The sequence below is a fragment of the Vombatus ursinus genome, unplaced genomic scaffold (genome assembly GCF_900497805.2).
Source record: "Vombatus ursinus unplaced genomic scaffold, bare-nosed wombat genome assembly UNPS02014799.1, whole genome shotgun sequence".
In the NCBI taxonomy this organism is placed as follows: Eukaryota; Metazoa; Chordata; class Mammalia; order Diprotodontia; family Vombatidae; genus Vombatus; species Vombatus ursinus.
The window spans coordinates 29,588,335-29,601,013 of record NW_020954577.1 but is presented as its reverse complement, the minus strand read 5'-3'; the positions used below and the strand labels follow the sequence as shown (position 1 = coordinate 29,601,013).

General features: G+C 46.5%; 1 protein-coding gene across 2 annotated transcripts in view; it reads left to right on the top strand.

Moving 5' to 3' along the window:
• Positions 1–3,108: 3,108 nt before the first annotated feature.
• The window catches only part of COLQ (collagen like tail subunit of asymmetric acetylcholinesterase), a 35,264-nt gene continuing 25,693 nt past the window's right edge, over positions 3,109–12,679 (top strand). Inside the window, exons 1-6 of one of the 2 annotated variants that reach the window (XM_027872369.1) lie at positions 3,109–3,183; positions 3,770–3,814; positions 4,622–4,648; positions 6,434–6,505; positions 7,993–8,055; positions 10,567–10,593. In XM_027872369.1, the coding sequence (XP_027728170.1) occupies positions 6,464–6,505; positions 7,993–8,055; positions 10,567–10,593 (132 nt within the window). In that variant the 5' untranslated portion in view covers positions 3,109–3,183; positions 3,770–3,814; positions 4,622–4,648; positions 6,434–6,463. Of the gene's footprint in view, positions 3,184–3,703; positions 3,815–4,621; positions 4,649–6,433; positions 6,506–7,992; positions 8,056–10,566; positions 10,594–12,679 lie in introns of those variants that run through there. The other variant, XM_027872367.1, reaches the window with a different exon arrangement.

Here is a 12,679-nt window from a genome sequence, read left to right as displayed (position 1 = left end):
TCTTGGTATTTTCTGTTTAAAACTTTAAGATACATTCTATGAAATAAAATTCGACAAATCTTTACTAAGTACCTACTGTGCTCAGGGTTACTGTGCTAGGCACTGGGGATACAATTCTAAAATGAAAGTGATTCCTGCCTTCAAGGAGCTTATATTCTACATGGAATTTATTCTACACTGGTGTTTGCTTCCCTTAATATTTTATTTTTAAAAAATAGATTATCCAAGGGGCAACTAGATGGCGCAGTGGATAGAGCACTAGCCCTGAAGTCAGGAGGACCTGAGTTCAAATCTGACCTCAGACCAAACACTTGACACTTACTAGCTGTGTGACCCTGGGCAAGTCACTTAACCCCAATTGCCTTAAAAAAAAATAGATTATCTTGACACTTCCTTAGTTTACACCTCCAGTTCCATCATCTAGGCCATGATGATATACTGAATTTTCAATTCAATTCAGTTCAAAGTGTGTATGCTAGGTAGTGGGGATATAGACAAAACAAAGAGCTCCTGCCTTCAAGGAAAGCTTACATCTAGAAGGAATATATGTATGCAGATAACTAATATGAGGTAGGGAGTGCCAAGAAGAGAGCCAGATAAAATGCTAAAGGAAAATCTGAGGAAGGAGGGCATTACAGGTGTGGGAAGTGCTTCCACAGGAGGTGACACACTGAGTCAGAGGAGGAGCTAGTTACCCAGTTTGACTGGAAGGTAAAATCCCTTTCTTGATGTTTCCCTGCTACCCAGGATCGGGGAGGTGGCAGAAGCAATATCAGGGAGGTGTGCACAGAAATGGAGCTCTGGGGAGCTCTCCAGTCCCCATCCTCCAGGTGCTCCCGACAATTAGCATTAAGGGCCCTTCCCATAAAAATGAAGACAAAAGCTAAAGAGCTGGCAGACGCAATAAACTGAAATAGGTAGTGGATAAAGAAATGTGTGAGAGCCAGTGAGACTCTCTGGAGGGCAAAACCAATTTCATTTTTGTCATTGTAGTCTTAGTACCTCATACATGCCAAGCACATCAGTGCTTGTTAACTCCCTCATCTCCACATCCACTTTCTCAAAGCTTTCGGGCCTCAGGTCTCCCGCCAACTTGTGAGTGATTATTTTTAATAGAAATTCTTTTGAAGGCACCTGAGAGAGAGATCTCTTCTAAATGCGGGAGAATAGGCCATTGGTCCTTGGGTTGCAATTCCTGCTTTCACAAGTGGGAAACATTAAAGAATTGAATGCATCTCCCTTCTGTGGGTCTGTGGGCACAAACTCCCGAGCAGCAGAGGGCCTAGGCCGGCCCTGGCTCTGCCTCAGCCCTTCTATCAATTGCTTGCAGGAGACGGGTCACGAGGAAATATTTCTATCTGAATGGTGGCCTCTGCACCTCTTACTATGGGAACTCTTACTTTTTATTGTGGGCATTAATCATATCATGGCATAGTGGAGAAAGGCTAGACATGGGTTCAGATCTCAGCTTTAACACTTATTCTCTGTGTGACCCCGAGCAAGTCAAATCAGCAAGCATTTACTAACTGTGCCAGGCACTGTACTAAGTGCTGAGGATACAGAGAAAGGTGAAAAAAAACCAAAACAAAACAAAACACAAACTGCCCCTGCCCTCAAGGAGCTCACAGTCTCATGGAGGAGATATCTGCAGACAATTAGGCAGAAACGAGAAAAAAGTTAAAAAATATAAATAAATAAATAAATAAATGAATGAATGAATGAATGAATGAATGAATGAATGAATAAAAAGAAACAAGATAGAGACAGGGTGAATTGGAGGTGATCTTGGAGGGAAGGTACTGCAATGAAGAACTGGGAAAGATGAGATTTTAACTTCGACTCTTGAGGAAAGCCAGGATGACCAGGAGGGAAAGATGAGGAGGGAGAGTGTCTCAGCCGGGGGCAGCCAGAACCAAGAGATGGAGGGTCTTGTTCGTGGATTAGGCAGGAGGTCAGTGTCACTGAATGGAAAAGGATGTGGAGGGGGGAGTAAGGTACAAAAAGATTGGAAAGGTAGGAAGGGACCAGATTATGCAGGGCTTTAAAAGCCAAAAAGGACATTTTATATTTAATCCTAGAGCTAATAGGGAGACACTGGAGTTTATTGACATGGCAGGCTATTTAACCTCCCTGAGCCTCAGTTTCTTCATTTGTAAAATGGAGCTCAGAGTAATTACACTGGCTGCCTCACCAGGTCGTTGTGCCCCATTGACCTGAGAGTGCTGCGGATGGGGGAAGTGGCTGTTTTAATAGCAGAATGTGCTAGAACCCATCATTTGAGTGAAAGAAAACCTGGACTGTTCTAGAACTTTGAGCCCATACAAAAGAAAACACACTTTAGAACATCACTTTAGGACCTGCAGCTGGCATGAAGGAAAACACAAATATTTCTGGAACACAGAGATTATTCTTGAGCCTTGTTCTAGTTCCATGATTCTAGAATGCTTGTGGACCACACCCCTCGTGAAAAGAAGCGGGAGCGGTTCTGTTGCCTCAGGAATGAAAACCTCCCCAAAGAAGTGTGGGGGTGAGCATGGGGAAGGGCCCCTCTTTGTCATCCTGACCAAAGCTCTTCGTTCCCACGATTCAAAAGAGCGTTCACAGTCAGCATTTTGGCATGAAGGTCTCGGGCTTCAGCAACATGGCTGGGAACTCTGATGGATTTCTACCCCCACCCCCAGCCCCCAATTCTGGGGACTTTAAAAAGCAATTAGCTGAGTGATCTCTCCCAGACAGGCAGAGCAGAAAATAGCATCTCCCATGGAAGGGTCATTGGAAGCAGTATTGCTCACTCTGCAGGACTCCTCATTTCCAAGCCAGAGCTCATTTCAGCTCCTCAGCTGACCCAGGGAATAAAAATGCCAACTTTTCTTGGACAGTTCCTCCTGTTTTAAGAGGACATTTTATGGAGGATGCAGGGAGCAGGGAGATTACCGAAGCTGCTGCTGACTAGGTTCAGCCTGAGAACATCCAAGAAGAATGCTTCCTCTGTTGCCAAAGTCCAATTTCCCGGTTGGCAGCAGAGCAGCCTGGGAAGGCTTGGGTAGATCAGCTGTTGAGTAAGGAGCTGCAGTCACACTCGCTCATTTTGGAAAATAAGATCATTTTATGCCTCTTCAGATGTTCTTACCAAGTGCACAGAGGCACTCCCGATGTTACTGACACACTAAATAGCCCAGAAAGGTGAGTAAAACATGGAGGAGCTTCTGCCTCAGGAAGTTGGAGGTAGGAGCAGGACATCTGTGAGGACAGCCAATATGGCAGCCTAGCAAGAACAAAGTCCAGAATGGAACCTGAGCAGGCACAGAGGAGAGGAGGAGGAGATGGAAAGACTTTGTTTTGTAGGAATTGGGGGGATCTCCTGGGGCCATGTGTCTGCCATGGAAAGCATGTCCATTTCGCCGGTCACAGACCACATAAAGGTTACCCTCCTGAGCCCTGCCTCAAAGGGGCACAGATTGCAAATTCAGAGTTGGAAGAGAGCACAGAGGTCATCAGGCCCAATCCCTAATTTTACAAATGAGGAAACCGAATTGACTTGCCTAAAGTCATGCAGACAGAAAGCACCTGGCAGAGATTCAGTCTTCTGATTTCAGTCCTGGGCTCTTTCCAGTGTGCCACGGGGCTGTCTTAATCATTGCTTTTGTAGAAAGAGTGTCTATGGGCTAACATCATTCCCTGAAATGAGTGAGGCTCTTTCATCCATAAGCATGGTAGGAAACAGAGATGTCCTCTACCCTTGTTAAAATTTGTTGTCTCCATCATGCAGGGCCCCCCGGGGATTCCTGGAGTAAGAGGACCAAAAGGGGAAAAAGTGAGTACTGACCTTTTCTTCAGACTAGATGTGTGTGTGTGTGTGTGTGTGTGTGTGTGTGTGTGTGTGTGTGTGAGTGAGAGAGAGAGAGAGAGTTTGAGTCTGGGTGGGGGTGGGGAGGGCAAGACCAAATTGGCTCAAATTTGGGTGTTTAAGGGTGGTGAGACATTGATGTATTACCACAAGAGACTTAAAATTCTTCTCCAGGGACATAAGGAAGGGTATGGCTGCAAATCAGCACAGAACTTTCTGCCCCTTAACAGGGAATAAGCTGAGGGCTGGGCAGGATCGAATAGACAAATAGTGACAGGGCCTAAATAGGAAACAGGTAAAGGGAAGACAGCCTGCCACTGAGGTGTTTGTGTATTCTGTGGGTCCACTGGAGAAAGCCACGACATCTGGCCCAGCACACTTTAAAGCCCTTCTCTGCCCAGTGACATCCTGCTGAGGTGCAGAGGGAGAAGGAAGATGCCGTGGCCCTGAGGGGTCCTAGCCAATCGCTGCCAGGGCTGCGTGGAACTTCTCATTGGCCTGTCCTCTTGCACCATTGAGATACCTGGGTGCTCTGAAATCACTAGTAGGGTAGCATTGAGCTGGCTTTGAATGCCAGAGACTGGCTGAGTGACCCTGGGCAAGTCACTTCATCTCTGTGGGCCTAAGGACAAGGCTGGACTAGGTGACAGCTAATTCCTCTTGCGATTCTAGATTTATGATCAAAGCAGAGAGCGTGAGTGTGTGCTCTAGAGTCATTGCCACATGAACCCCTCTGACGCCCCAGTGTAGCTGATGTGTCTTTTCCTTCCACAGGGGGAGCTTGGCCGGCCGGGAAGAAAGGTAAGTGTATTTTTCTGGGCCAGTTTCAAGTAAATAACCCAGTTCTGGGTTTCCTTCCTTCCTTCCTTCCTTCCCTCCTTCCTTCCTTCCTTCCCTCCTTCCTTCCCTCCTTCTTTATGTTTTGCTGGCTACCAAGAATTCATGCCTTTGACAGCGGTGCTGTTGGCAGGTGTGGGCATCCCTAGTGCTACCAGGATGAAATCATCTTGGTCATAGTGAGGTACCACATCACCCTGCCCCTTAGCAGTGACTTGGTACAGATACTGAGCCAGACATAGGGGAATCTCCAGTGGAACCAGAGGTTGCAACCAATGGTATTGTAGCCTGGCCATAGTTAAACCATCCTGAATTTGATTCAGGGCTGCCAAACCTCCAGACTCCCTCACTTCACTGCCATTTGACCTTAAATCACTAACAGAACTGGTTCTTCTGAACTGGCCAGTTAAGGAGGAATTATCAAGCAACCTGAAGGGGATTTGGGGGTGCTGTCTTTTTTCCCAGCTGAAATAAATGGGGTTCACCTAAGATCATAATGAACAACCAGATTCTAAGCTTTGCCAGAGTTGAACAAGGCCCTCACTAGAGTGACAAGCGAGTGAGATACTCCTAAGAAAAGGTCGGGGTTCATCCTTACTCTCTGTGGCCAGTGGATTCTGACATTGGAAGGCTAGGTCTTGGTGACAAAGGAAGGCAGAATACATTAGGTTTCGTATGCACAATTGCATCAGTTTCCTGACTAAGCTCTTCTTTATCTACAGGAAATCATTTTCAGAAGAGCCCTTCAGGTCTATATTCCATAGCTTATCAGCAATGGTGGATCCACATTCCTTTTCACTATTTTCCTTCATCCCTCTCCCCCTTTTTATTGGCTAGGCAATCGGGGTCAAGTGACTTGCCTAAGGTCACACAGCTAGTGAGTATCATGTGTCTGAGGCTGGATTTGAACTCAGTTCCTCCTGACTCCAGGGCTCTATCCATTGGGCCACCTAGCTGCCCCCATCCCCTTTTGCTGGGCTCCCTCCCTCCTTGTATAGCCAAAAGCACTGCTGTGTTTCTCACCTGCATTCCAGGGTGCCTATCCCTGAGGGGTGGGGGAGGGAGATTTCTGGGGTGAAAACAGAAATACCAGAAGACCCATATGCCTTCTCTCCTTGCCCACTACATTTTCCAAGTGGACACGGTCAGCCCATCCTGTACCAGCAAGAATTCTTAACTTGGGGTGTATGTACTTGTTTTGTGAAAGATTTTGATAACTATTTCAACGTAATTGATTTCCTTTCTTATCCTATGTATTTCATTTTATATTCTTCTGAGAAGACACCAAAGAGTCAGTGGCACAAAAAAATTAATAATTTCTGCTAGATGTCAACCTGGGGCAGGGAGTGAGCATGCCAGAGAGTTTGGCTCAGATGGGAACTAGCCACAGATAAATCTTTTGCGAGTTATTAGGAGTCTAGGAGGCGCCAGGAGCTTTGATCTGAGGGAATCCAATTCCCTTGCCTCCTTGTACATGCTGAAAAAATCAGCATGGAGCAGTAGGCAGAGAAGATGTACTTGGCCCTTCCTGCCTCCAACGTTTAATAGCTGTGAGACCATGGGGAAATCATGTAATTTTTCTAAGCTTCAGTTTCCTTATCTGTAAAATGGGAAGCATAATACTGCCCTCCAAGGGTTGTAGTGAGGCTCAAGAGATAAGGTGAAACCATAGTGTCAGCTCTTATGATGACCCTAGCCCTGGAGGGAAACTAACCCAGTTGCCATGCTTGTTGTTATTGGTCTTCGAAGGGTAGACCCGGCCCTCCAGGAGACCCCGGAATGCCTGGGCCTGTTGGCTGGCCAGGCCCTGCCGGACCTCAGGTAAGTGCTGAACCTCTTGGACCTCACATTGCACCAGATCAGCAAGGGGAGGGGAAGATGGAACACCAGCCCCCTACGAGCCATGCAGAAAAGCTTGGTCTGCCGGCAGAGGGACAAGGAGGAGAGGCCGCCATCCTTCCTGCTGCTCTGTGCCCGTGGGCTCCAGAGAGGATGCATGACTCTCCTAGAAAGGACACTGGGTTGGAGGGTCAGGATGTGTGGATTCGATCTTGGATGACAATTCGTATGATCGTTCCCCAAAGGGATGGGCTCCCTCCCTCGCTGGGGCAGCCTAGGCAGGGGCTGAGCAGCCCCTTCTGGAGAAAGATCCTTGCTCAGGGTCTCTCCCCCAGAACATCTCTGCACTCCCACCCCACCTCCAGGGCCTGCCCCAAGCCACCAAGTTCTCTCCCATCCCTGGTCAAACCTGCTCTCAGGAGAGGATTGGGCATTGACCGTTTACACCTTAGTGCACATGTTGATGACTGTAGGTTGCCTTCTCACCTAGCTGAAGCCAAATATCCGTTTTACACCTTGGTGCAAACCTTGGTGGCCCTCTCATTGAAATGGAGCAGAATTAGGCTGTATCAGCAGGTGTCAGGAAAGAAGGGTGTCAGCTGAGAAAGTTTGGATCTTTGGACAAGATCAGGGGGTATTTTTGGCAGGGGTGTATTTGATTAAACCCCCAAAGTTGGAAAGGAAGAGGGGCAGAGTGGGCACTTGGGGTGGGGCAGAGGAGAGATATCTACAGGCATCCCTCCTTAGTGTACAAGGCAGCTGCTCTAGGAGTCGTGGGGTGAATTTCAGCCAGGGGAATTCGATTCTATTGGGATGGAGGGTGAAGTAGAAGTCGTAAGAGGGCCTTCTCTGCTCTGAGGTTCTGTGACTTCCTTACTTCTCTGGGCCTCAGTTTCTTTATCTGTACAATGAGAGGCTTGGAGTAGGTGATTTCCAAGGTCTCTTCCAAATCTAAAATCTTTGGTCCTATTATTTTTTGCTTTGCTCAAAATAAAAATTCCAGACATGAAACCTAGGCCAGTACCAGAAACTCTAATTATATGTGTGCTACCCAGGGTTGCCAAGGGTGAATTTAGGCTTTGGTTGAGGAACATACTTCCTGCTCAAGTTCCTCCAAAGTGGACCCCCTTATTGGAGGTCTTTAAGCAAAAGCTGGATGCCATTTGTGGGGGGAAATGTAGAGGGGGTTTCCAGCTCTCCGACTCTGTGATCTCTGGCCGTGTGAAAGGATATTTACATTTTTAGCCTGATCTCTCATAGGAAAACAAAATTCCCCTTTTCAGGGGATTTAGGGATCAGGTAAGGGAGGTGTTCCAAGCCCCCACATGCTCTCTGGAGGTCACCATCCACTCTGTCCGGGATGAGCTGGCTTTGCCGTCTCCCTTGCTCACTGATGGTCTGATGTCTCTGGGCAGCTGGTTCTCATTGGAACTGTAACCTTTTCTCTCTCTCTCTTCCAACCCCGGCAGGGTGAAAAAGGTGATCTGGGCTTGATGGGATTACCAGGTACAAGAGGACCTGTGGGCTCTCAGGTTTGTGAACCCGGTGCATTTTCAGATTTTGTTTTCTAGTTCTCTGTTGAAGCCAACCTGGGCTGTAGGCCCTGAGGTCAGTACTGGGCGCACTGTGGATAACAGCAGCAGAATGTAGAAGGAGAGGGAAGGGAGGAATAAGGGCAGTGAAAATGGCTCCAAGCTATCAGGATGCCTTTCTAAGCCGCACCCCTGACTGAGACTCCTTCAGGCTCAGCCCCATATCACAGGTTAGACCTACTCAGTTCCCTCTTTACCCTGGTGTAGATGGCGGAGCATCCAGAGACCTGGGCCCTTATAGCTATCAGCAGAGTGTCCTTGGGCTGGTCACATGAACTTTTGGGGGCTCAATTTCAAGTCTGGTTAAAAAACAACTCTAAGGTATAAGCATTATTGCTTCAGTATGAAAGACTTCAATGTATAGTTTGATGGAATTCATGATCTAAAGGGGAGCTTCTGTGATCTGGTTCACTGAGCGCCTGATGCGAAGAGATCACTCAGTTTTCATGGCACTAGCTAGTGATCGTTCATGGGGTCCCCTCTTATTTCATCCTGGTCCTGCAATTAGCTCTCGCTTTTTCAGGGGCAAATGATGTTTGTGGAGGGTCCAGCTTGTTTTTGCTTGCTCCTCTGATGTATTCATACCAATCACTATACATTAACCCCTTCAACAGAAGGTGGGCTGGAAATAAAAGAGTACCTTGGGGTTACTTGTTCCTAATTCTGGGTAAAGATTTGATAAGGATGACATTGTCCTGCTAGGTGGTGCAGTGGATAAGAGCACTGGGCCTAGAGTCAGGAGGACCTGAGTTCAAATTTGACTCAGGTACTTGACTCTGGGCAAGTCACTTAACCCCATTGCCTAGCAAAAAAAAAACAAAAACAAAAACAAACTGACATTGTCAGTAAGATGTGGTGCTTTTAAAATATTATTTATTTAAAATTTAGTCATAGTCAACAAAAACAGATTTGCAAAAGAACAAATGTGAATAAAAGAACAATTGTACATGAAATAACAAACTTCTTTCATTTGCAGTTTGTTTAAAATTATGCAAAGTAACTTTAACAAGATGATAGCTCAGTCAGCTGATTTGTCTCTCTCTCTTCTCCTTTGACCTGTTTTTCTTCTATTTTTATGATTTTGTTGCTGTTCTTATCAATGAAAAGCAGAACAGCATAGTGGATAGTCCTGGACTTGCCTTCAGGAATTCCTGAATTCAGATCCCACTTCTGACACCCACTAGCTAGAGCTACATGGGAAACTCACTTAACCTCTGACCTTGAGTCTCTAAGTTATCAATGGAGCTGTGCTAGCACAGGTCTGTGACACATGGAAAGAGTGTTGTATTATTTGCCTAGTTGCAATCAATGGGCACATTTTGGTTCCTTGTTTGGTCAAACAGGTCTCTTATTTTTTATACTCTTCATACTGGTAATTTCTTAGAGCACAAAACTATCCATTATACTCATGTTGTACAATTTGTTCAGCCATTCCCCAGCCGATTGTTTGTTTTTCCTTTATGAATAATATGAATTGCTTATATTAGATTATATAAGTCCTAGTAGTGGGTTATTTGTGCCTAAAAACCAGGCACTATCTTTATTTTTTATTTGTATCACCAACACTTAGCACATGCTTTGTACTTAGTAAGTACTTAATAAATGCTTTTTCCATTAAATCATTCATTGTTCAAGGTCAGAGGGTATGAAAAGTTTTATAATTCATATATAAGTGTGTATATACATACACAGAAGGGTGGGGGGAGAGAGAGAGAGAGAGATGTCTAGATGTCATGAGCTATCATGGACAAAGGACTAATCACCAAATAGCTCCCCTAACAGTGATGAAGCTCTCTATGCTTAGTTTGATTGTCCCTCAGAAACCAGCCTTGATCTATTGCCAGGACCATCCCTAAAACCCTTCCACCATCATAGACATTGCCAGTGCTTATGCTGTGATGGAGTAGCCTTCCAGGCCCCAAGGTCACCTCCAAGCCATGACATAGCCTTAAAGTGAGACTGCTGGGTTGCTATTTTGCGCTTGGAAAATGGCTTTAGCTGCATTTCTTTAACTCTGGGATGCTTTTTGCCGTCTTCTGAAGTGTTCTTTATAAATACTATGCATGACGGTCATGCTCAGAGAAAAAAAATGGCTCATACTTACAATGGCAGCCCTGTTTGTTTTTCTTGCGGAAAAAAAGCCCAAGCCAAAGAATGGGGGAAGGGCTGCTGAAGGGAAGACGTTATTATACCTTATAGGGATGAAGAAGAAAAACATGGTGTTCCTTCAGAACCCTGGAAACTCAACCAGCAGCAGAGTCACACTTGTGTGTCCTGAATTCTGACCCCTACAGGTGCTAGTAAAAACCTTAGAATCAATGTAGGGATGTATTTAAATCATTGCATGCCCTGGTCTCTTTCATGTGAGCAAGAACTGGCTATGCTAATCTCAAAGGCTATGCAGCAAATGTAGGTGTATGGATTGTAAAAGGACTTTCTGCTTTCTTTCAGGGTTACCCTGGAACCAGAGGGGAAAAGGTCAGTGTGACAATAAGATGGTCCATTAGAGACCGGTTGTGTAAGTGCCTAAGGGAATTTGATAGTAGACTAGAAGTGACGGATGGAGGGAGGGAGGGAGGCCGAGGGCTGGAGGGCTGGAGGGCTGGGTGGGTGGGCATTTCTTTAGGAGTTGGCATCTTCTCAGGGGCCCTGAGGAGAGGACTGAAATACTATGATCCAAAACAGGTGAGGTGGATGAATATGGGCCATGGAGGTTATAGCCATAGGCTCACAACAAGCCAAGTTGAAAAATGGCCTCATAGATGTGTAAAGAAAGATAATCAATCACTGACCATGTCTTTTCCCTCACAGAGAAAGGAGAGGGGACATGCAGGTGGAGAGAGCTAGGATGACTGTTGCAAAGTAATAATACCCAAAGGAATTCTACCAGCTTCTGTGTTTATCCTTATCGGACCTATTCATAGTTGGGGTATTAAAGGTGCTGGGGGTCGTCTTCTTCTGGACTGGTGGGATTGTCAAGAGTTTCCAGTTCCTTTCTTGACTTTAGACCCTGACTCACGTAGACCATCCTGAGTGGCCTGCCAAGTTCTGGACAGGCCTAGTTTCTTGTGGGACTGTTCCTCAGAAACCCCTGCTGGCAGGGAGGTGGTCAGGACACGTGTATCAGCAAAATCCTTCATCTGTTAAATTTATTTGTATGTTATCAATGAACCCCATAGCTAGCTCAGCGGAATGTGAGGCCATGCCTTCATATTAGGGCTTTCTTCACAACTTTGTTCTGCCACATACGTTTTTGGCTGGGAAGCCTACGGATCCCTTCTCAGAATCGCTTGAGGTAGGCTGGCAGGAATTCTGGAGGAAGACAATAGTGCAGCGTCCCAGCAGCCCAGCGCCAGAAACAGAGAGCTCAAGAGTTGGAAGGGAGCTTGGTGGCCTCTAGTCCCACCCTGCCCAAAAGGAGCCCCTCCCCTTCCACACCCAACAAGTGGCCATCAGCCTCTGCTGAAAGATCTCTGGGGAAGGAGAGCCCCCTCCCTCCCTGGCAGCCCATTCTAAAATCAGATAAGCTCTTGGGATAACAGGAATACCCACACCCTACCTGGTCACCCAGAATTTCCCTTGGATTCTATTTCCTGGAGTCCCTTGGAAGTTCAGTTCTTCTTATAAAATGCTCCAAGCCACTTCTGACCTTTTCCCCAGTGGGACAACCCCAAACCTCTCTTATAAGGAAGAATAATGGGGAAGGTTCTTTTGGCATGAGCAGGTCAGAAGATCTCAGTTTCTGTCAGCGTCAGGAAGACCTGAGTACATATCTAGCCTTAGACCCTCTCTAGCTGTGTGACCCTGGGCAAGTCACTTAACCTCTGCTTTAATCCACTGGAGAAGCAAACAGCAAACCACTCTAGCATCTTCGCCAAGAAAACTCCATCCAGGGTCACAGAGTCGGACAGCACTGAATGACTGAACACCAATATGCACATGGCTTAGTTCCTTCTGTGTGATATCGCTTGGCCATTGGGCAAGGATGCTCAGTTTAGAGGAGGAGCCATTACATTCCTGTTCACAGGTGCCTAGTCTCCCTTGCCAGCCTCTTCCACCTTCTGCCACCGTCCCTGTAGATGCAGATAGGGGTCCCACAGGACCGGGAGTTATTCCATCTTTGTCTTCGTGTCATGAGAGGCCGTGGCCAACTGGTCCTTGGCTTGTAGGCAGAGGAGGTCCAGGGGACCCTGTTGGAGCTTTCCTTCGCTTGGGAGAATGTGCCAGATTTTGTGCCCGGCTGGTGTCTGTTACCTTTGAGCATCCCAGGTTTTCCTCCCTGCCCCCAAGGGGCAGCAGAAGAATTCTGTGGAAGATAAACATGTCAACAGAAACTGCCCATTGGGGTGTTAATTTCTAAAAATAGCCCAGACTATTAGCATGTTAAATAGTAAAAAATGATTAAAAGTTCATCTTTAGCTAGCTCTACATGACATCCAGTTCAGCTAGTCTCCCCAAGGCTACAGTTGCTTGGAAATCAGTTCTGTCAGTCCCAGGCCCGCCTCCAAGAGCAGCCCCACTTCCATCTACTCGTGACCCCATGAGGATGCATGTGCCTCCTTCT